General features: G+C 52.8%; 2 protein-coding genes across 6 annotated transcripts; one reads left to right on the top strand and one right to left on the bottom strand.

The window, feature by feature from the left end:
- The first annotated feature begins 1,750 nt into the window (after positions 1 to 1,750).
- OAZ3 (ornithine decarboxylase antizyme 3) lies at positions 1,751 to 2,888 on the top strand. Its single transcript, XM_069951314.1, has 4 exons — positions 1,751 to 1,900; positions 1,980 to 2,152; positions 2,427 to 2,509; positions 2,594 to 2,888. The coding sequence occupies exons 2-4, from the start codon at positions 2,022 to 2,024 to the stop codon at positions 2,743 to 2,745; spliced, it is 366 nt and encodes a 121-aa protein (XP_069807415.1). The 5' UTR covers positions 1,751 to 1,900; positions 1,980 to 2,021; the 3' UTR covers positions 2,746 to 2,888.
- Positions 2,777 to 19,762, bottom strand: TDRKH (tudor and KH domain containing). Of its 5 annotated transcripts, none has more exons than XM_069951309.1 (13): positions 19,624 to 19,757; positions 13,722 to 13,837; positions 13,562 to 13,653; positions 13,296 to 13,482; positions 8,990 to 9,132; positions 6,647 to 6,884; positions 6,092 to 6,255; positions 5,831 to 6,003; positions 5,689 to 5,753; positions 5,363 to 5,514; positions 4,685 to 4,789; positions 4,534 to 4,615; positions 2,777 to 2,949 (listed from the first exon to the last, which is right to left on the bottom strand). In XM_069951309.1, exons 2-13 carry the CDS (start codon positions 13,825 to 13,827, stop codon positions 2,897 to 2,899), a joined length of 1,560 nt encoding a protein of 519 aa, XP_069807410.1. In that variant the 5' UTR covers positions 13,828 to 13,837; positions 19,624 to 19,757; the 3' UTR covers positions 2,777 to 2,896. The 5 variants fall into 5 exon arrangements, with proteins under 5 accessions (XP_069807410.1, XP_069807407.1, XP_069807409.1 ...); XM_069951306.1 differs by lacking the exon at positions 2,777 to 2,949 and adding an exon at positions 3,695 to 4,372 and having other exon boundaries at positions 6,659 to 6,884; positions 19,624 to 19,762; XM_069951308.1 differs by lacking the exons at positions 2,777 to 2,949; positions 19,624 to 19,757 and adding exons at positions 3,796 to 4,372; positions 19,419 to 19,471.
- Positions 19,763 to 24,286: the final 4,524 nt, after the last annotated feature.

Here is a 24,286-nt window from a genome sequence, read left to right as displayed (position 1 = left end):
AAACAGCCGGAGAACACAACCCGGTCCTGGAGGCGCAAGGGGAGCACGGGGATCCTCTTCCGGAGGTGCGGGGGGCTCTAAGGCACAGACTCGGCTGTGGCTCCAGTAGCGGAGTCTTGTACAGCCAGGGATGTCGGCATACAGGTAATCAGCCGGGTGCCCCAGTCTTTCTGAAGAGAAAAAAGTCCAACATGCAGGTGGAGAACCCACCTGCCTGTCCTGCTCCCATGGGACAGGAAACAGATACTGGCGTGTGTGGGGCGATGAGCTTCTTTTAAAGGTCCAGTGGTCCTGTTTCCTGTCCAATGGGAGGAGGTAGTCCTCTCCAGGGGTGCCGTCATAGGGCGAGAGGAGAAAAAAAAAAACATCCAGTGAGCGGCAGTTCTGTGGGCGGAAATGCCTTGTTGATGCCAGAGGTCAGAGGAGAATGGGCAGACTGGTTCGAGCTGATAGAAAGGCAACAGTGACTCAAATAGCCAACCGTTACAGCCAAGGTAGGCAAAAGAGCATCTCTGACCGCACAGTACGGCCAACTCTGAGGCAGATGGGCTACAGCAGCAGAAGACCACACCGGGTGCCACTCCTTTCAGCTAAGAACAGGAAACTGAGGCTACAATTTGCGCAAGCTCATCGAAATTGGACAGTAGAAGATTGGAAAAACGTTGCCTGGTCTGATGAGTCTCGATTTCTGCTGCAATATTCGGATGGTAGGGTCAGAATTTGGCGTCAACAACATGAAAGCATGGATCCATCCTGCCTTGTATCAACGGTTCAGGCTGGTGGTGGTGGTGTCGTGGTGTGGGGAATATTTTCTTGGCACTCTTTGGGCCCCTTGGTACCAATTGAGCATGGTTGCAACGCCACAGCCTACCTGAGTATTGTTGCTGACCATGTCCATCCCTTTATGACTACAATGTACCCAACATCTGATGGCTACTTTCAGCAGGATAATGCGCCATGTCATAAAGCTAGAATCATCTCAGACTGGTTTCTTGAACATGACAATTCACTGTACTCAAATGGCCTCCACAGTCACCAGATCTCAATCCAATAGAGCATCTTTGGCATGTGGTGGAACGGGAGATTGGCATCATGGATGTGCAGCCGACAAATCTGCGGCAACTGTGTGATGCCATCATGTCAATATGGACCAAAATCTCTGAGGAAGCTTCCAGCACCTTGTTGTATCTATGCCACGAAGAATTGAGGCAGTTCTGAAGGCAAAAGGGGGTCCAACCCGTTACTAGCATGGTGTACCTAATAAAGTGGCCGGTGAGTGTATATATATATATATATATATATATATATATATATATGTTAGCGATCTCTGTGCTTCCCTTGCTGTATATAGAAAATAAAGTAATACTTACCTGTCCATGGTCCCTGGTGTCTTCCTGGCCTCTTCTTATTCATTGAAATAACAGTCTTCTTGTCGTGGCCGCGTCATCAGCCGCGATTGGCTGAGCACAGTTATGCTCAGCCAATCGCGGCTGAGCTTCGGATGACGCTGCAGAGGGCGCCCGGCACTCGCGAAGATCCGCCGGCCGCCCGAAGAAGATGTCACTGCTGAGGATCGGAGACCGTGGTCGGCACGTGACAGGTGAGTATAGCGCACTACACTTCCGGGTACACGGGTGGGGGTGGTGGGACACGGGGAAGGGGGCCATTCACAGACATAACATACATTACAAAGTTGTATAACTTTGTAATGTGTGTTATTCTGTGAATAATTTTTTAGCGCCGGACAACCCCTTTAATGGTTATCTTCCGGACCCTTGTAGAATGACCTCAGCCCGGCCTCAAGGGTCTCGTCGTCACTGCTGCCCGTGGCATTCCTGAGCTGAGGCGTCACCAGCTGCGGGTCCAGTCCGGACAGTCACATCTGAGGCTGCTGGGCACGGTAAGTGACTGACTGGGGGAGGGCAGTTAGGAGACTGTAGGGGGTGATGACATTTTCTCTGCATTTCCTCACTCGCCAGGCTGGAAAGCTGTCCGTTCTCACCGACGCCACCTCCCCGGCCATGGCCACCGCGCTCCTCAGGTTCGAGTACAGACAAGGACAGGACACACTGCACTGGTTCGCACTACTGACCCATCGTCGGCTCTTTCTGGACTCTGCAGCAAAGATTCTGGAGAAGGTGGACCATGAGAGGTGAGGACATCTCGATAACTTCAGAGCAGAACTCTATCACATCCATCTCCATCTCCTTGCTGCCCTTTAGCTTTGTGCATAGACAGGGCCTGTATTGGGGTATTGCATTGAGGGAGATGTGGTGTTACCGTACAGAGATCTTACCTCCCCTGATGACCATTACTGCAGCTCTGGATGTGACTGGAGAAGAGGCCACCAGAACCTCTGCCATATTCCCTGTTGACCTTTGCCCCCACTCCTCATGCCAGGGGGCTTGTGCTTTTCTCATTTGCAGCCTGGCCGCCATATTGGAGTTTGTGGAGACAATGAGCGTGCTTTGGGTTCTGATTGGAGTCAGTAAGGATGGACCGGAGAGAGGTAGGAATAAGAGCATGGTGGTGTGTGGAGTTATACAGAGGGAATGGGCGGAGCTACTACTGACGCCGCTGTTCTTGTCCGCAGGCCGTCTGCTCAGAGCATTCAGCTACATCGGCTTCCAGGTTGTGAGGCCAGACCAGAGGCGATGGCTCCCGACCTGCACCACCGACGTCTTCCTGGTCTACACGCTGGACGCGCCTCAGATAGCTAAAGCCTCCAATAACTATAAGCTATAATAGATGCAAATAAAGGGAGCAGGGGGCGGAGTCAGGCAGAAATGAACAGAACATTTATTATTAATACAATGTATAAATATTATATATACTTTACAACCGGTAAACATAGAGAACGTGCAACAGTGCAAAATATAACCTGAGGGGGCGCCACTCAGGGGTCATCCTCAATCACAATGACATCACTGCTCGAGCTCTGGAGCATGGCTGCCAAGAGAAAGAGAGAGAAACTATCAGCAAGGGGGAGGGTAAAAGAGAGCGGAGCACGAAGTGGGGGCAGGGAGCACACAAGAGGGCAGAACGTGAGGTGGGGGCAGGGAGCACACAAGAGGGCAGAACGTGAGGTGGGGGCAGGGAGCACACAAGAGATTAGAACGTGAGGTGAACGCAGGGAGGGCGGAACATGAGGTGGGGAGCATGCATGCAAGAGAGCAGAACATGAGGTAGGGGCAGGGAGCACACAAGAGGGCAGAACGTGATGTGGGGGCAGGGAGCACACAAGAGGGCAGAACGTGAGGTGGGGGCAGGGAGCACACAAGAGATTAGAACGTGAGGTGAACGCAGGGAGGGCGGAACATGAGGTGGGGAGCATGCAAGAGGGCGGAGTATGAGGTGTGAGTGGGCACAAATGTGCAAGAGGGCGGAGCATGAGGTGTGGGCGGGACAGGTGTGTACATGAGGGCAGAGGATGAGGTGGGGGCAGGGAGCGCAAGCATGAGGTGGGGAGCATGCAAGAGGGCGGAGTATGAGAGGTGGGTGCACATGTGCAAGAGGGTGGAGTATGAGGTGTGGGCAGGGCACATGTGTACAAGAGGGCAGAGTATGAGGTGTGGGCAGGGCACATGTGTACAAGAGGGCAGAGGATGAGGTGGGGGCGGGGAGCATGCACGGGGGCAAAGCATGAGATGGGGACAAGGAGCTTGTACACAAAAGGGCAGAGTGTGCATGAGCAGTGAGGTCAGAAATGAGAGAAGTGTGCAAGAGTGCAGAGCATGAGGGAGACTACATGAATAAAGGAGCAGAGTGTGAACAAGAGCAAGGGATGAGGCGAGCAAGAGAAGGTACAAGGAAGACACCATAAGTGATAAACCACAGTGCGCCCCCCTCTGAACTATCTGTGGGGAACCAGTGACTATAGCGGCTCAGTGTGCAGACATCTCCTCGTGCTCCCACCACCAGCTTACTCCTTTACCCGCGTCCTTTGGCGCCTTTTTCCCACCTCTTTTGACCTCCCCTGCGTCGTCCTCGCTGTCGGAGCTGATGGTGATGACGTCTCCGGAGGAAGTGGTGCTAAACATGGAGCTGGTAGAGGTCTCGTCGGTGAGGTAGTAGAAGCAGCCACGGGGGGAGTAGATGCTGCTGTCCTCCATGGAGGACACTAAGCTGGGCCCCTCGGAGGCGGTGCAGGTGGAGGAGGAGATGCTGGAGGAGTCTGAGGAGCTGCTGTTCTGGGGGGAGGAAGCGGTGGACGGGCTGGAAGTGGCAGGCATAGAACTTATGTGGAGTTTAGAGATGCTCTGCTCTAGGCTATCCGCTTCCTCCACAGACTCCGGGTAGGATGAGGGGCTGGAGATGGCGCTCTGCGAGGGGTCAGGGTTCACGTCGGCTCGGATCATCTCAACAGACCCATCTGAGATGTAGGTATTGGAGCGTTAATGAATCAAGATGTCGGCAACAACCACCACAGAAAACCCAACCCCTGACCTAACCACGGTGGTTGTCACCAGGAGTGGGGGTGCATTGAGGGACATCTCACCAAAATCAGGCCGGGGGCATGTTAAAAATACGCACCAGATGCCAGACGCTCCTCCTCCTCCTGACGTCTGGAGAAGCTGCCGGCGTCTGACTGTCCAGATGGGGTGAAGACTTCCTCCTGCAGGGGGCAGCACACAGTGAGCACAGAACATAGAGCCTGGTCACCGGCCGATGGGAAGTCACTCACCAGGAGCCGAGACACCAAAGACTCCTCCTCATCTGCTTTCATGGGGCTCGTCCGACACTCAACGGCATAACCACAGCGGATTAACTCCAGACCAATGTCCAGCATCTGACCAGAGAGTGACAACCTGCATTACATCACATTCTATGCTCCAGTTACCTCCATAGCTGCACTCACTACTCTGCTGTTACTTCCTGTCTCATCCTCCAGAGCTGCACTCACTATTCTGCTGTTACATCATGTCTCATCCTCCAAAGCTGCATTCACTACTCTGCTGTTACATCATGTCTCATCCCCCAGAGCTGCACTTACTATTCTGCTGTTACATCAAGTCTCATCCTCCATAGCTGCATTCACTACTCTGCTGTTGGATCATGTCTCATCCTCCAGAGCTGCACTCACTATTCTGCTGTTACATCATATCTCATCCTCCATAGCTGCATTCACTACTCTGCTGTTGGATCATGTCTCATCCTCCAGAACTGCACTCACTTTTATGCTGTTACATCATGTGTCGTCCCTCAGAGATGCACTCACTATTTTGTAACATCATGTCTTATCCTCCAGAGCTGCACTCACTATTTTGCTGTATTGTGGTACAGTTTTTGATGTAAACACTACAAATCACAGAATGCATGGAGAGGATTGTGTACGGTGTGTGTGTGGGGTGTCAGGACTCACAGGGTCACTGGAGGGGTCGTATAGCCGGATCTGGAAGCAGCGGGACACCCCAGGGGATGGGAAGCTGGAGATTTTGGCGAGTAGCGGCTTCCACTCAGCGCAGTGCGACAAAGATTCAAAGGCGTCTAGAGCCGTATCGGACCACGAACCTCCTGCCGAGAGAACAGATATCACAATGTCGCCCCCTAATGGCTGGTAATACTCAAGAGTCATTTCTACCATGCACTACAACCAACATGGCCGTCACTATGTCATTCCAGAAAAGCTGAGCGTCGGCCATGATGGCGGCCACATTGGCTCACTGGAAACTAAGGACTGCACCTCACCTCGGGGGGCCACACTGGAAAGGCGGCATTCAATGGCCTGGAAAGGGAGACTCAGGAAGTCACTCCTGGAAGAGAGGAAGTCTGTGGTTATACAAGAGGTGGGGTCCGGCACATCGGGGGGCACCATTGTGCTGCCACTCACCGCAGTGGGTACAGGTTCTCTCTGGCCGTCTCTCCGTTGTCTCCGTAGTCCACGTAATACAGATCCACGTTTCCATTCTTCAGGAATCCCAGCACTTCGGCCCGGTACCAGAAGTTATCGCTGTGGAAGGGGGCGGCTACAATGTTGCCCACCTGGATTTCGGGCATTGCGTCCTGACGAGACAATGACAACAATGACAGCCCCGGGCCAAGAGAGGGGGCAATGACAGCCCGAGGTTGCAGGGAGGGGGATGGCACCCACCCTGTTCTGCCTTTGGTAATGGTCGCTCATTTCCGTGGTCAGCTTGTCCAGCTGGGAGGAGCGGGACCCCAGGATTTGAATCCAGAAATGCTCCGGGTTCTCCACAGCTGACACGTAGACGTCCACGTACTCGTCTGCGCGGAAGCTGAAGTCCGGGCTCGGGACTGAAAGACATAATGCGGCCATGAAATCACCTCTGTGGGTCACATGACTTCACTGACCTTTCCCAATTAGACTAGAGCTGCGCCACTGCGGCATCTACAAACCCAAGACGCAATGTGACCCTGAGAAGACCCCCACCCCCTCCCTTTACACAACCGGGACTGCGGAGAGGGTCACGTGACCTCACTATGTACGGTGTAAGGGGCTGCCCGGACGACCACTCTCTACCCCTCCCATAGAGAGCACAGGAGCGCTCATCCATGATACACAATCTACCAGTGAAGGTGTATGGGGGCCCTTTACTCCCTCATCTAGACCGGGGGTTCACAGGAGATGGGTGAGGGTCTCAGCAGTCAGCCGACCTGTCATCACATTACAGCAAGATGCAGATACCCTCAAACTTGCAAATGTTGGTGCCATCAGCCATGTTTTCTTGGACAGATGGGTGGTCCTCAGCATAGTTTCTGCTCTGGGGGGCTTCCATGGTGGGCGGCTGCTCCTCCTCTTGGAGGTGCTGTCTGTCTTTCCTCTTCATGGGGATCAGCTCCTTTCTGTGTGAGCGGAAGCTGGAGGACTCTGCGGCTCTACGCTGGACGGTGGCCGCCTCCTCTGATGCCTTCTGGAGGAGATCCTGATGGGGAAGGGGGAGGTTATGACGGGAGGTGTTATTGATGAGGTAGGGGGGTGCTATTGTGGTGTCCCACTGTCGGTGTTGCTATTCTTCACACCCCTCGTAAAAGTCTGCACTTGTCTGTGATTTTGCTGTAGCAGTTTTGTTACTGAAGATGACAACTAGATGTTGCTATAGTGTGTAACTAAGGTCTAGAAACTGCAATATCCCGTTTCCCTATTGCACTCTTTCCACTCAACCACAACACAGCACACAAGCTAGTTAGGAAGTTAGTCCCTTGGGTGAGGGAGTAGTCTTAGCTGAGATTTGGAGAAGAAAGGACGCAGCTCAGATAGCTCTTCTCAGTGGTTCTACCTAGGCCCTGGCCCTCTGCCAGGTCCCCTCTTAGTCAGTGCCCCGCATGGGTGGGACGCAGAACAGACAGCTCACGCAACTTTTTCTTGAAGCACCAAACACGCTGTATGATGCGCTGCTAAGCCCTTCAGGAGAGGACTAGCCTACAGATAACCTCAACCCACTCCGAGGACAAGGAGTCAGTACAGTGCAGGACAGTCTCCGCAGAAAAGCCAGAGAGCTAGGAATTGATCCGGGTGGAGCAAAGTTACGTAAAGTCGATGAACTCCATCTGGCAATGTGGGTGTACTTAGGAAATCCTAACCATTCCGCTCATCCCAGGTAACAGGGTCTGAGGCCTGTGTCACCCATCAATACGGTTCAGCCAAAGCTAGTGGGCAGGAGGCGGTGTGAAGACTATAGAAATCAAAACGCAGGCACAGGTTGTTTCTTCTTATTATTCTACAAGTATTCTTCTAAGTGCTCCAACCTCCTGGCAGAGCACATTACTAATTGGGTTGAGACTCTCACGGCACCCTCCTCTCTACTTCCTCAGTACAACCTTATCAACTCTACTACATCCTACTCAGCACTAATCCCGCAGATCTGGTGGTTCTATTTATGTGTATTTATTGGAACTGTATCAAGAGTACCTGAAGATCCGTTGTATTACCTGCTAAGCATTTACAAAGAGTAAAGCAAGTCAACGTTACCTGCTAAACATTTACAAATAGTAAAGCAAGTCAACGTTATTGCTGGGTCTGTGATTACTCTATACCACCTGCACAGCACTCACACCGCAACCTTGGGACATTTTCCCTATCTGTGGGTGATGGAACCTACCACTACTCGGGAGTGTTACTACACCACTCTGGACACCTGTGACTTAGGGCCCTATTCCACCGGACGATTATCGTTTGCATAATCGTTAATGATTAACAATCTCAAATGACCGCTATTGCAAAAGACCTGAAAATGTTCACTCAATTCCATGGAACGATAATCGTTACTTAGGATTGTAATTGCGATCGTTTTTTCTTCGCTCTTGCATTTGTATCTATTGCGAATGACCGAACAATGTCTTATTCAATGCGAACGATTTGCGAACGAGCAACGATAAAAATAGGTCCAGGTCTTATAAAGCGATAAACGATTTCTCGTTCGGTCGTTAATCGTTAACTGCATTTCAACCAAACGATTATCGTTTAGATTCGAACGATTTAACAATAATCTGAACGATAATCGTTCGGTGGAATAGGGCCCATAGTCCCAAGGGACCCTGCAGCAACCCGGCAGGACACCGACCACAGGGGAGAAGGGTACAACCGGCCTTACACTGTAAAAGCAGGCGTGCCATCACACCTGTGCGCCCTCCAGGCACTGGCGTCACGTGAAAAAACCCTAAGGTCCGGCTGTATATCGGCCATCCACCACCAGTAGTGGCGTCACACTTTCACCTAGCAAGTGACCGGCCGTCCCACCGCTACAACATCATTCGGGGGTTCACCACATTATGATGTGGAAGGGGGAGGTGTTATGATGGGGGAGGGGGATGTTGTCATGGGAGGTGTTATGATGGGGGAGGGGTAAGTTGTGATGGGAGGTGTTATGATGGGGGAGGGGTAAGTTGTGATGGGAGGTGTTATGGTGTGGGGATGTTGTGATGGGAGGTGTTATGATGAAGGAGGGGGTGTTGCGATGGGGGTGTTACAATGGGGAAGGTCTTTATGATGGGGAGACACACAATGGCTATCCCCACCCCCCTTCCTCACCTTGGCTGCCGCCACCTGCTCCCAGGTCCCGCTGACAGAGATGCGACGGGTCGGAGCTGCTGCACTGTTCTCCCCCCGGCGCTCACAGCTGATTGCGGCTCCAGAGCGTTTGGTTATTTCCCTGATCCGTTCTCCATCTTTTCCTAAAACCAACAGAAGAGACAGAAGCCTGCAGGCGCCTGACACACTGAAACGCAGCAGCCACAGACAAGTACTACATCATAGAGCTGGTCGATTATGGCCTATTAATTGAACATGTGACCTCGATTACGATTATTAAATGGTTACACCACACACGTTTGCGCCAAACTGCAGGATTTTTGCTTTAGTTATTTTTCTTGGTTATTTGCAGTAAAGACTGTGTTTGCCTCACTATAATATATATATGGGGTGAACTGTCCCTATGGGATATATATAATGATATATATATATATCAGTCCACAAGCACAGGACACTGCAACATGTGGTGCCAGCAGTCCAGGACTTGAATAGGTAAACAGAAGAAGCCGCGGCACTCCGATTAAGTGAAAATACTCCAATAATAAACTCCGGGGTTTATTCCATATACAAAATGACAGATGCAGCGTTCCTGCTCCGCCTGGAGCATGCTGGAGAAAGGCTCGAGGTGGAGCAGAAACCATGCATCTGCGGCTTCTGTTTGCCTATAATACATACGGTATATAATATTTTGTATATACACTGCTCAAAAAAAAAATACAGCCCTCAGATAACCCCCTCCTAGATGTGACTGATATATATACAACCCTCCTAGATGTGACCGATATATATATACCCCTCCTAGATATGACATTATATGTGTGATGGAATGTAATCTTCTCAGCGATACTCTTTTCTGTACAAAGCTGAAACCAACATCCCACACACATCACTGGGAATCCCCCCCCCCCCCCCTGTATTATATGTAATGTCCTTATATATATTTTATATGTATTGTGTGTGGCCTCCACCTACCTGTATGACCTCCCTACAAGGCCTGGACATGCTCCTGATGAGGTGTCTGTATGACCTCCCTACAAGGCCCGGGCATGCTCCTGATGAGGTGGCTGTATGACGTCCCTACAAGGCCCAGGCATGCTCTTGATGAGGTGTCTGTATGACCTCCCTACAAGGCCCGGGCATGCTCCTGATGAGGTGTCTGTATGACCTCCCTACAAGGCCCGGGCATGCTCCTGATGAGGTGGCTGTATGACCTCCCTACAAGGCGCGGGCATGCTCCTGATGAGGTGGCTGCATGACCTCCCTACAAGGCCCGGGCATGCTCCTGATGAGGTGTCTGTATGACCTCCCTACAAGGCGGGGGCATGCTCCTGATGAGGTGGCTGTATGACCTCCCTACAAGGCCCGGGCATGCTCCTGATGAGGTGGCTGCATGACCTCCCTACAAGGCCCGGGCATGCTCCTGATGAGGTGTCTGTATGACCTCCCTACAAGGCCCGGGCATGCTCCTGATGAGGTGTGTATATGACCTCCCTACAAGGCCCGGGCATGCTCCTGATGAGGTGTCTGTATGACCTCCCTACAAGGCCCGGGCATGCTCCTGATGAGGTGTCTGTATGACCTCCCTACAAGGCCCGGGCATGCTCCTGATGAGGTGTCTGTATGACCTCCCTACAAGGCCCGGGCATGCTCCTGATGAGGTGTCTGTATGATCTCCCTACAAGGCTCGGGCATGCTCCTGATGAGGTGTATGACCTCCCTACAAGGCCCAGGCATTCTCCTGATGAGGTGTCTGTATGACCTCCCTACAAGGCCCGGGCATGCTCCTGATGAGGTGGCTGTGTGACCTCCCTACAAGGCCCGGGCATGCTCCTGATGAGGTGGCTGTGTGACCTCCCTACAAGGCCCGGGCATGCTCCTGATGAGGTGGCTGTATGACCTCCCTACAAGGCCCGGGCATGCTCCTGATGAGGTGGCTGTATGACCTCCCTACAAGGCCCGGGCATGCTCCTGATGAGGTGTCTGTATGACCTCCCTACAAGGCCCGGGCATGCTCCTGATGAGGTGGCTGTATGACCTCCCTACAAGGCGCGGGCATGCTCCTGATGAGGTGGCTGCATGACCTCCCTACAAGGCCCGGGCATGCTCCTGATGAGGTGTCTGTATGACCTCCCTACAAGGCGGGGGCATGCTCCTGATGAGGTGGCTGTATGACCTCCCTACAAGGCCCGGGCATGCTTCTGATGAGGTGGCTGCATGACCTCCCTACAAGGCCCGGGCATGCTCCTGATGAGGTGTCTGTATGACCTCCCTACAAGGCCCGGGCATGCTCCTGATGAGGTGTCTGTATGACCTCCCTACAAGGCCCGGGCATGCTCCTGATGAGGTGGCTGTATGACCTCCCTACAAGGCCCGGGCATGCTCCTGATGAGGTGGCTGTATGACCTCCCTACAAGGCCCAGGCATTCTCCTGATGAGGTGTCTGTATGACCTCCCTACAAGGCCCGGGCATGCTCCTGATGAGGTGGCCGATGGTCTCCTGAGGGATCTCCTTCCAGACCTGGACTAAGGCGTCCACCAACTCCTGGACATTCTGTGCTGCAACCTGACGTTGGTGGATGGAGGAGACATGATGTCCCCGATGTGCTCAATGGGATTCAGGTCTGGGGAACGGACGGCCAGTCCATAGCTTCACTGCCTCCATCTTGCAGGAACTGCTGACACACTGCAGCCACACGAGGTCTAGCATTTTCCCGCATTAGCAGGAATGCCAACTGCACCAGCATATGGTCTCACAAGGGCTCTGAGGGACTCAGTACCTAATGGCAGTCAGGCTACCTCTGGCAGCACATGGAGGGCTGTGCCACCCCCCAAAGAAATGCCCCCACACCATTATTGACCCACTGCCAGACCGCTTATGCTCAAGGACGTTGCAGGCAGCAGATCGCTCTCCGAGGGTCTCCAGACTCTGTCACATGTGCTCAGTGTGAACCTGCCAATCCTGGTGTTCTCTGGCCGATGCCAAGTGTCCTGCACAGTGTTGGGCTGTGAGCACAACCCCCATCTGTGGACGTTGGGCCCTCACACCATCCTCGTGGAATTTATGCAGAGAGATGCATATTAGTGGCTGCTGGAGGACATTTTGAAGGGCTCTGGCAGTGCTGACAGTCCTGCTGTTGGGTTGTTGCCTCCTCCACGTCTCCTGGTGTACTGGCCTGTCTCCTGGTAGCCTCCAGCCCCTGGACACTACGGCCTCCTCCACGTCTCCTAGTAGCGCCTCCAGCCTCTGGACACTACAGCCTCCTCCACGCCTGGGAGGAGGAGACAAACCTTCCATAATTCCCTTCCTGTGCTCCAGCTTCAGTCTCTGGTTCCCAACTCCAAAGAGACAACACACTGATTGGCTGGGAGGGCTGTCAGGGAGCCGGGATCCAGAGACTGAACACACTGATTGGCTGAGAGGGACGTCAGGGAGCTGGGATCCAGAGACTGAACACACTGATTGGCTGAGAGGGCTGTCAGGGAGCCGGGATCCAGAGACTGAACACACTGATTGGCTGAGAGGGACGTCAGGGAGCCGGGATCCAGAGACTGAACAAACTGATTGGCTGAGAGGGACGTCAGGGAGCCGGAATCCAGAGACTGAAGCAGGAGCGCAGGCAGGTAAAGGCCCTATTCCACGGAACGATTATCGTTCATAAACTCGCTCCAACGACCGCTTGTTAACGATAATCGCTTTGTGGAATTGGTGTACACGAGCGAACGACAAAGGCGAAATTGTTATATTGTTGTTCAAAATTGTTTTTCAGCATGTCGGAAAAAAAATCGTTGGTCTTTGAAAGAGAATTCGCCAATCGGTTCGTAAAATTTTAAATCTTTCAGTCGTTCGTAAAAAGGTTTTAAAAAAAAGTAGGTTTGTCGCCTGGTCATGATCACCCCAGCGAACGTTTTAAACGACCATGTAACGACCGCAAAATAATCGTTACACTACATATATCGTTCACGTTCCCACGTGTGTTATGTGTTATCGTTCGCTAAAAAAAATCGTTTAGAGATAGTTAACGAGCGGTCGTTGGAGTGAGTTTATGAACGATAATCGTTCCGTGGAATATGGCCTTTAAGAATGTAAGTTACACAACCTGATGCGAGAACGTACTTCTTGTTTATACAGATTAGCTGCTGTGCCGGGAAAAATAACGCATGAAAAAGAACGGCCTGCAGGAGATCAGCTCGGATAACTGAGGCCACATTCCTTTTTACGTAATTTATTGCTGAGCCCTACTAGAGCAGCAATCCTCCTGACAACTATGCGGGGCCATGCACGGTGGTCACCTGGTCCTCCTGTTACCTATAATCCGGCCAATGGTGTTGGACGGGTAGTGTAGCTCCACCCTCAGCGTGGCTCCGCCCTGCAGAATCCCGTGTAGCCGTTGCTGGGCCTGGCGCACTTGTTCGGCGTCGCCCCTGATCGCCAGCTTGCGGTCTCCTCCGCCATCTTCTGCTATGCCAATGTGCGCCCCGCTCTGCATCATCAGCTGCCGGAGGGAGAGCGTGCGGTTAACATGGAGGCAAAACACCATCCCCCAACGAGCGGCTCTGACTGCTGTGACTCACCTGATCAGTGATGGCGCCGTCCTGTCCGAAGAACAGCTCTGCCGCATGCGAGGGGACGGCCACACACAGGGCATCCTCTCCATGCTGGGGGGCTGCGAGACAACACGTATGTTACTTGACTGACAGCCAGGAGGCGCTGTTCACACAGGACACTTCTCACCTGTCCGGGATCTGCAGTACCACATGTACAGGATGGCAGCTCCCGCCGAAAGACCAACCGTCACGGCGATCTTCTGCCCGGTCCCAAGACTGCTCCACCGCTCCATGGTCCAAGATCTGCACATAGAAGACCATGTGACCATGTGAACCCTGGCCTCACCCACCGCAGCTGCACCCCTCCCCCACCAGTGTGGCCACAGCTCCAGTACTTAGCTCCTCCCCCTAATATGGCAGCAGGAGGAAGCAGCAAAATGGTGGCAGTGTACCGGAGAAATGGAGGAATATACATCATACCTCCCCGCTGTGCCTCATACCTCTCCATTATACCTCCCCGCTGTACCTCATACCCCCCATTATACCTCCCCACTGTGCCCATACCTCTCCATTATACTTCCCCGCTGTGCCTCATACCTCTCCATTATACTTCCCCACTGTGCCTCATACCTCTCCATTATACCTCCCCGCTGTGCCTCATACCTCTCCATTATACCTCCCCGCTGTGCCTCATACTTCTCCATTATACCTCCCCCGCTGTGCCCCATACCTCTCCATTATACCTCCCCACTGTGCCCATACCTCTCCATTATACCCCCCGCTGTGCCTCATACCTCTCCATTATACCTCCCCGATGTGCCTCATACCTCTCCATTATACCTCCCCGCTGTGCCTCATACCTCTCTATTATACCTCCCCACTGTGCCCATACCTCTCCATTATACCTCCCCGCTGTGCCTCATACCTCCCCGCTGTGCCTCATACCTCTCCATTATACCTCCCCGCTGTGCCTCATACCTCTCCATTATACTTCCCCGCTGTGCCTCATACCTCTCCATTATACCTCCCCGCTGTGCCCCATACCTCTCACCTCCCCCTGTGCCTCATACCTCTCCATTATACCTCCCCGCTGTGCCTCATACCTCTCCATTATACCTCCCCGCTGTGCTTCATACCTCTCCATTATACCTCCCCGCTGTGCCTCATACCTCTCCATTATACCTCCCCGCTGTGCCTCATACCCCCATTATACCTCTCCGCTGTGCCTCATACCCCCATTATACCTCCCCGCTGTGCCTCATACCCCCCATTATACCTCCCCGCTGTGCCTCATACCTCTACATTATACCCCCCGCTGTGCCTCATACCTCTCCATTATACCTCCCCGCTGTGCCTCATACCTCTCCATTATACCTCCCCGCTGTGCCTCATAACCCCCATTATACCTCCCCACTGTGCCTCATACCCCCCATTATACCTCCCCGCTGTGCCTCATACCTCTCCATTATACCTCCCCGCTGTGCCTCATACCCCCCATTATACCTCCCCACTGTGCCTCATACCCCCCATTATACCTCCCCGCTGTGCCTCATACCTCTCCATTATACCTCCCCGCTGTGCCTCATACCTCTCCATTATACCCCTCCCGCTGTGCCTCATACCTCTCCATTATACCTCCCCGCTGTGCCTCATACCTCTCCATTATACCTCCCCGCTGTGCCTCATACCCCCCATTATACCCCCCACTGTGCCTCATACCTCTCCATTATACCTCTCCGCTGTGCCTCATACCTCTCCATTATACCTCCCCGCTGTGCCTTATACCCCCCATTATACCCCCCACTGTGCCTCATACCTCTCCATTATACCTCTCCGCTGTGCCTCATACCTCTCCATTATACCCCTCCCGCTGTGCCTCATACCTCTCCATTATACCTCCCCGCTGTGCCTCATACCTCTCCATTATACCTCCCCGCTGTGCCTCATACCCCCCATTATACCCCCCACTGTGCCTCATACCTCTCCATTATACCTCTCCGCTGTGCCTCATACCTCTCCATTATACCTCCCCGCTGTGCCTTATACCCCCCATTATACCCCCCACTGTGCCTCATACCTCTCCATTATACCTCTCCGCTGTGCCTCATACCTCTCCATTATACCTCCCCGCTGTGCCTCATACCTCTCCGCTGTGCCTCATACCTCTCCATTATACCTCCCCGCTGTGCCTCATACCTCTCCGTTATACCTCCCCGCTGTGCTTCATACCTCTCCATTATACCTCCCCGCTGTGCCTCATACCTCTCCATTATACCTCCCCGCTGTGCCTCATACCCCCATTATACCTCTCCGCTGTGCCTCATACCCCCATTATACCTCCCCGCTGTGCCTCATACCTCTCCATTATACCTCTCCGCTGTGCCTCATACCTCTCCATTACACCTCTCCGCTGTGCCTCATACCCCCATTATACCTCCCCGCTCTGCCTACCTCTCCATTACACCTCCCTCCTGAGCCTACTACCTCACCATACCTCTCCATTATACCTCCCCGTTGTGCCTCATACCTCTCCATTATACCTCCCCGCTGTGCCTCATACCTCTCCATTATACCTCCCCGCTGTGCCTCATACCTCTCCATTAAACCTCCCCGCTGTGCCTCATACCTCTCCATTAAACCTCCCCGCTGTGCCTCATACCTCTCCATTATACCTCCCCGCTGTGCCTCATACCTCTCCATTACACCACCCCGCTGTGCCTCATACCCCCCATTATACCTCCCCGCTGTGCCTCATACCCCCATTATACCTCCCCGCTGTGCCTCATACCCCCATTATACCTCCCCACTGTGCCTCATACCCCCCATTAAACCTCCCCGCTGTGACTCATACCTCTCCATTATACCTCCCCGCTGTGCCTCATACCCCCCATTATACCTCCCCACTGTGCCTCATACCCCCCATTATACCTCCCCGCTGTGCCTCATACCTCTCCATTATACCTCCCCGCTGTGCCTCATACCCCCCATTATACCTCCCCACTGTGCCTCATACCCCCCATTATACCTCCCCGCTGTGCCTCATACCTCTCCATTATACCTCCCCGCTGTGCCTCATACCTCTCCATTATACCCCTCCCGCTGTGCCTCATACCTCTCCATTATACCTCCCCGCTGTGCCTCGTACCTCTCCATTATACCTCCCCGCTGTGCCTCATACCCCCTATTATACCCCCCCGCTGTGCCTCATACCTCTCCATTATACCTCTCCGCTGTGCCTCATACCTCTCCATTATACCTCCCCGCTGTGCCTCATACCCCCCATTATACCCCCCACTGTGCCTCATACCTCTCCATTATACCTCCCCGCTGTGCCTCATACCTCTCCATTATACCTCCCCGCTGTGCCTCATACCCCCCATTATACCTCCCCACTGTGCCTCATACCTCTCCGCTGTGCCTCATACCCTCCATTATACCCCCCATTATACCTCCCCGCTGTGCCTCATACCTCTCCATTACACCTTCCCGCTGTGCCTCATACCTCTCCATTATACCCCCCGCTGTGCCTCATACCTCTCCATTATACCCCCCGCTGTGCCTCATACCTCTCCATTATACCCCCCGCTGTGCCTCATACCTCTCCATTATACCTCCCCGCTGTGCCTCATACCTCTCACCTCCGCGCTGTGCCTCATACCTCTCCATTATACCCCCCGCTGTGCCTCATACCTCTCCATTACACCTCCCCGCTGTGCCTCATACCTCTCCATTACACCTCCCCGCTGTGCCTCATACCTCTCCATTATACCCCCCGCTGTGCCTCATACCTCTCCATTATACCTCCCCGCTGTGCCTCATACCTCTCACCTCCCCGCTGTGCCTCATACCTCTCCATTATACCTCCCCGCTGTGCCTCATACCTCTCACCTCCCCGCTGTGCTTCATACCTCTCCATCATACCTCCCCGCTGTGCCTCATACCTCTCCATTATACCTCCCCGCTGTGCCTCATACCTCTCCATTATACCCCCCGCTGTGCCTCATACCTCTCCATTATACCTCCCCGCTGTGCCTCATACCTCTCCATTATACCTCCCCGCTGTGCCTCATACCTCTCACCTCCCCGCTGTGCCTCATACCTCTCCATTATACCCCCCGCTGTGCCTCATACCTCTCCATTATACCTCCCCGCTGTGCCTCATACCTCTCCATTATACCCCCCGCTGTGCCTCATACCTCTCCATTATACCTCCCCGCTGTGCCTCATACCTCTCACCTCCCCGCTGTGCCTCATACCTCTCCATTATACCCCCCGCTGTGCCTCATACCTCTCACCTCCCCGCTGTGCCTCATACCTCTCCATTATACCCCCCGCTGTGCCTCATACCTCTCCGCTGTGCCTCATACCCTCCATTATACCTCCCCGCTGTGCCTCATTATGACATACCTCTCCATTATACCTCCCCGCTGTGCCTCATACCCTCCATTATACCCCCCGCTGTGCCTCATACCCTCCATTATACCTCCCCGCTGTGCCTCATACCCTCCATTATACCTCCCCGCTGTGCCTCATACCCTCCATTATACCTCCCCGCTGTGCCTCATACCTCTCCATTATACCCCCCGCTGTGCCTCATACCTCTCCGCTGTGCCTCATACCCTCCACTATACCTCCCCGCTGTGCCTCATACCCTCCATTATACCTCCCCGCTGTGCCTCATACCTCTCCATTATACCTCCCCGCTGTGCCTCATACCCCCCATTATACCCCCCGCTGTGCCTCATACCTCTCCATTATACCTCCCCGCTGTGCCTCATACCTCTCCGCTGTGCCTCATACCCCTCCATTATACCTCCCCGCTGTGCCTCATACCTCTCCATTATACCTCCCTGCTGTGCCTCATACCTCTCCATTATACCTCCCCGCTGTGCCTCATACCTCTCCATTATACCCCCCGCTGTGCCTCATACCTCTCCATTATACCTCCCCGCTGTGCCTCATACCTCTCACCTCCCCGCTGTGCCTCATACCTCTCCATTATACCCCCCGCTGTGCCTCATACCTCCCCGCTGTGCCTCATACCTCTCCATTATACCTCCCCGCTGTGCCTCATACCCCCCATTATACCTCCCCGCTGTGCCTCATACCCTCCATTATACCTCCCCGCTGTGCCTCATACCTCTCCATTATACCTCCCCGCTGTGCCTCATACCCCCCATTATACCTCTCCGCTGTGCCTCATACCCCCCATTATACCTCCCCGCTGTGCCTCATACCCTCCATTATACCTCCCCGCTGTGCCTCATACCTCTCCATTATACCTCCCCGCTGTGCCTCGTACCTCTCCATTATACCTCCCCGCTGTGCCTCATACCTCTCCATTATACCTCCCCCGCTGTGCCCCATACCTCTCCATTATACCTCCCCGCTGTGCCTCATACCCTCCATTATACCTCCCCGCTGTGCCTCATACCTCTCCATTATACCTCCCCGCTGTGCCTCGTACCTCTCCATTATACCTCCCCGCTGTGCCTCATACCTCTCCATTATACCCCCCGCTGTGCCTCATACCCCCCATTATACCTCCCCGCTGTGCCTCATACCCTCCATTATACCTCCCCGCTGTGCCTCATACCTCTCACCTCCCCGCTGTGCCTCATACCTCTCCATTATACCCCCCGCTGTACCTCATACCCCCCATTATACCTCCCCGCTGTGCCTCATACCCTCCATTATACCTCCCCGCTGTGCCTCATACCCCCCATTATACCCCCCGCTGTGCCTCATACCTCTCCATTATACCTCCCCGCTGTGCCTCATACCTCTCCCTACACTATGCAGTCTCCGGCCCGTCCTCTATACACTGTGTGAGGATGAGGAGGAGACATGGAGGAGCCCGGTGCACACAGCCGCCATAACTCACGAGCTCCTCTGCCCTCTACTCTATATCCCGTTCCCGCTCAAACTGAAGGCGTGTAAAGCCCCGCCCCCCCGCGTCCTCACCCGCATACCTCCAGGGAGTGCACCTCCAAAACCACGTGATACCTTTCCCGGTCACCCATGGCAACTGCGCTTACTAGCCATCACTTTCCCCCTCTCTTCCCACATTAAGCCGAGCAGCGCCTTACCTCCCGGTCCGTAGCGGCTCGGCGGGGGGAGGACTCGGTCGCTTCTCCGGTATGTACACCCTCCCCCTCGGACAGCAGGGACGCCCGCGATTACACAGGAGGAGGAAGCGACCGCTTCCGGGTGTAGCAAGATGGCGACGGAGCATGCGCACTACTGGGAAGACGGGCTATTAGGAGCCTGAACCAAAGGGGTGAGAGATGAGCAGAAACCGCCGTGCCTCACCCCGATACCTCACACTGCACCCCGATACCTCACACTACAGCCCGATACCTCACACTACAGCCCGATACCTCACACTACACCCCGATACCTCACACTACACCCCGATATCTCATACTACACCCCGATATCTCATACTACACCCCGATACCTCACACTACACCCCGATATCTCACACTACACCCCGATATCTCATACTACACCCCGATATCTCATACTACAGCCTGATACCTCACACTACACCCCGATACCTCACACTACACCCCGATACCTCACACTACACCCCGATATCTCATACTACACCCCGATATCTCATACTACAGCCTGATATCTGACACTACACCCCGATACCTCACACTACACCCCGATATCTCATACTACACCCCGATACCTCACACTACACCCCGATACCTCACACTACAGCCCGATACCTCACACTACACCCCGATACCTCACACTACACCCCGATATCTCATACTACACCCCGATATCTCATACTACACCCCGATACCTCACACTACACCCCGATATCTCACACTACACCCCGATATCTCATACTACACCCCGATATCTCATACTACAGCCTGATACCTCACACTACACCCCGATACCTCACACTACACCCCGATACCTCACACTACACCCCGATATCTCATACTACACCCCGATATCTCATACTACACCCCGATACCTCACACTACACCCCGATATCTCATACTACACCCCGATACCTCACACTACACCCCGATACCTCACACTACACCCCGATACCTCACACTACACCCCGATATCTCATACTACAGCCTGATACCTCACACTACACTCCGATATCTCATACTACAGCCTGATACCTCACACTACACCCCGATACCTCACACTACACCCCGATATATCTGACACTACACCCCGATATCTCATACTACAGCCTGATACCTCACACTACACCCCGATATCTCATACTACAGCCTGATATCTGACACTACACCCTGATACCTCACACTACACCCCGATATATCTGACACTACACCCCGATATCTCATACTACAGCCTGATATCTGACACTACAGCCTGATACCTCACACTACACCCGATACCTCACACTACACCCCGATATCTCATACTACACCCTGATATCTGACACTACACCCCGATATCTCATACTACAGCCTGATATCTGACACTACACCCTGATACCTCACACTACACCCCGATATATCTGACACTACACCCCGATATCTCATACTACAGCCTGATATCTGACACTACAGCCTGATACCTCACACTACACCCGATACCTCACACTACACCCCGATATCTCATACTACACCCTGATATCTGACACTACACCCCGATATCTCATACTACAGCCTGATACCTCACACTACACCCCGATATCTCATACTACAGCCTGATATCTGACACTACAGCCTGATATCTCATACTACAGCCTGATATCTGACACTACACCCCGATACCTCACACTACACCCCGATATCTCATACTACACCCTGATATCTGACACTACACCCCGATATCTCATACTACAGCCTGATACCTCACACTACACCCCGATATCTCATACTACAGCCTGATATCTGACACTACAGCCTGATATCTCATACTACAGCCTGATACCTCACACTACACCCTGGTATATCTGACACTACACCCCGATATCTCATACTACAGCCTGATATCTGACACTACACCCTGATACCTCACACTACACCCTGATATATCTGACACTACACCCCGATATCTCATACTACACCCCGATATCTGACACTACAGCCTGATACCTCACACTACACCCCGATATCTCATACTACACCCTGATATCTGACACTACACCCCGATATCTCATACTACAGCCTGATACCTCACACTACTCCCTGGTATATCTGACACTACACCCCGATATCTCATACTACAGCCTGATATCTGACACTACACCCCGATATCTCATACTACACCCCGATATCTCATACTACACCCCGATATCTCACACTACACCCCGATATCTCATACTACAGCCTGATACCTCACACTACACCCCGATATCTAATACTACAGCCTGATACCTCACACTACACCCTGATATCTCATACTACAGCCTGATACCTCACACTACACCCCGATATCTCATACTACAGCCTGATACCTCACACTACACCCCGATATCTCATACTACAGCCTGATACCTCACACTACACCCTGATATATCTGACACTACACCCCAACACCTCACATTACACCCCGATATCTGACACTACACCCAATACCTCACACTACACCCTGATATATCTGACACTACACCCAATACCTCACACTACACCCCAATACCTCACACTACACCCCGATATCTGACACTACACCCCAATACCTCACACTACACCCTGATATCTGACACTACACCCCAATACCTCACACTACACCCCGATATCTGACACTACACCCCAATATCCGTTACTTCACCCCGATACCTCACACTACACCCCAATACCTCACACTACACCCCGATATCTGACACTACACCCCAATACCTCACACTAAACCCCGATATCTGACACTACACCCCAATACCTCACACTACACCCCGATATCTGACACTACACCCCAATACCTCACACTACACCCCGATATCTGACACTACACCCCAACACCTCACATTACACCCCGATATCTCATACTACACCCTGATATCTGACACTACACCCTGATACCTCAATACAAACCATCTGACACTATGACCCTTTACCTTACTACACCTCACACTACACCCCGATATCTCACACTAAACCACAATACCTGACACTACACCCTAACACCTGACACTACACCCAGATACAGTACACAGGACCCTGATACCTCACACTACACCCCAATACCTCACACTACTCTTTGATACCTTTTAATACACCGTGATACCTAACCCCAATACCTCACACTACACCCTGATACCTCAATACACCCCAACACCTCACACTACTCCTTGATAGCTCTTAGTACACTGTGATACCTAACCCCGATACCTAACCTCACACTACAATATGATACCTCACACCACACCCCGATACCTCACTACACCCCAACACCTGACACTACACCCTGATGCCTCACACTACACCCCAACCCCTCATACTACACCCCAATACCTGACACTACACCTCAACATCTGACACTGCACCCCAATATCTGACACTGCACCCCAATATCTGACACTACACCCCGATATCTGACACTACACCCCGATACCTTACACTATATCCCAACACCTCACACTACACCCCGATATCTCACACTATGACCTGGTGCCTCACACCACACCCTGATACCTAAATAAACCCCAACACCTGACACTACACCCTGATACCTAACACTACACCATGATATCTGACACTACACCCTAATGCCTCACACTACACCTCAATACCTCACACTACACCCCGATATCTGACACTACACCTTAACACCTCACATTACATCCCGATATACCTGACACTACACCCCAATACCTCACACTACACCTTGATACCTTTTAGTACACCGTGATACCTAACCCCAATACCTCACACTACACCCTGATACCTCAATACACCCCAACACCTCACACTACTCCTTGATAGCTCTTAGTACCCTGTGATACCTAACCCCAATACCTCACACTACACCCTGATACCTCAATACACCCCAACACCTCACACTACTCCTTGATAGCTCTTAGTACCCTGTGATACCTAACCCCGATACCTCACACTACAATGTGATAACTCACCCTACACCCCGATATCTCACACTATGCCCTAATACCTCACACCACACCCTGATACCTCAATACACCCTGATACCTTACACTACACCCTGATACCTGACACTACGCCCCAATACCTCACACTCCTACTTGATACCTTACGATACACCCCGATACCCCACACTACACCCCAAAACCTCTTAGTACACTGATACCTAACCCCGATACCTCTACACTCTGATACCTCACTGTAAATCATGATACTTCACCGTACTTCACACTACATCCTGATACCTCAGCCCGATACCTCACCCTACACCCTGATACCTCACCCTACACCCCGATACCTCACCCTACACCCCAATACCTCACCCTACACCCCGCTACCTCACCCTACACCCTGATACCTCACACTACTCCTTGATACCTTACGCTACACCCTGATACCTTACACTACACCCCGATACCTCACACTACACCTCAATACCTCAAACTACACCCCAATACCTCTTAGTACACCATGATACCTAACCCTGATACCTCACACTACACTGTGATACCTCACTTTAAACTGTGATACCTCACCCTACACCCCGATACCTCACACTACACCTCAATACCTCACACTACACCCCAATACCTCTTAGTACACCATGATACCTAATCCTGATACCTCACACTACACTGTGATA

The sequence above is a fragment of the Dendropsophus ebraccatus genome, chromosome 13, assembly GCF_027789765.1.
Source record: "Dendropsophus ebraccatus isolate aDenEbr1 chromosome 13, aDenEbr1.pat, whole genome shotgun sequence".
NCBI classification, from domain to species: Eukaryota; Metazoa; Chordata; class Amphibia; order Anura; family Hylidae; genus Dendropsophus; species Dendropsophus ebraccatus.
Note: the sequence above shows the minus strand (reverse complement) of the source record. Positions and strands in the feature narration are given on the sequence as shown.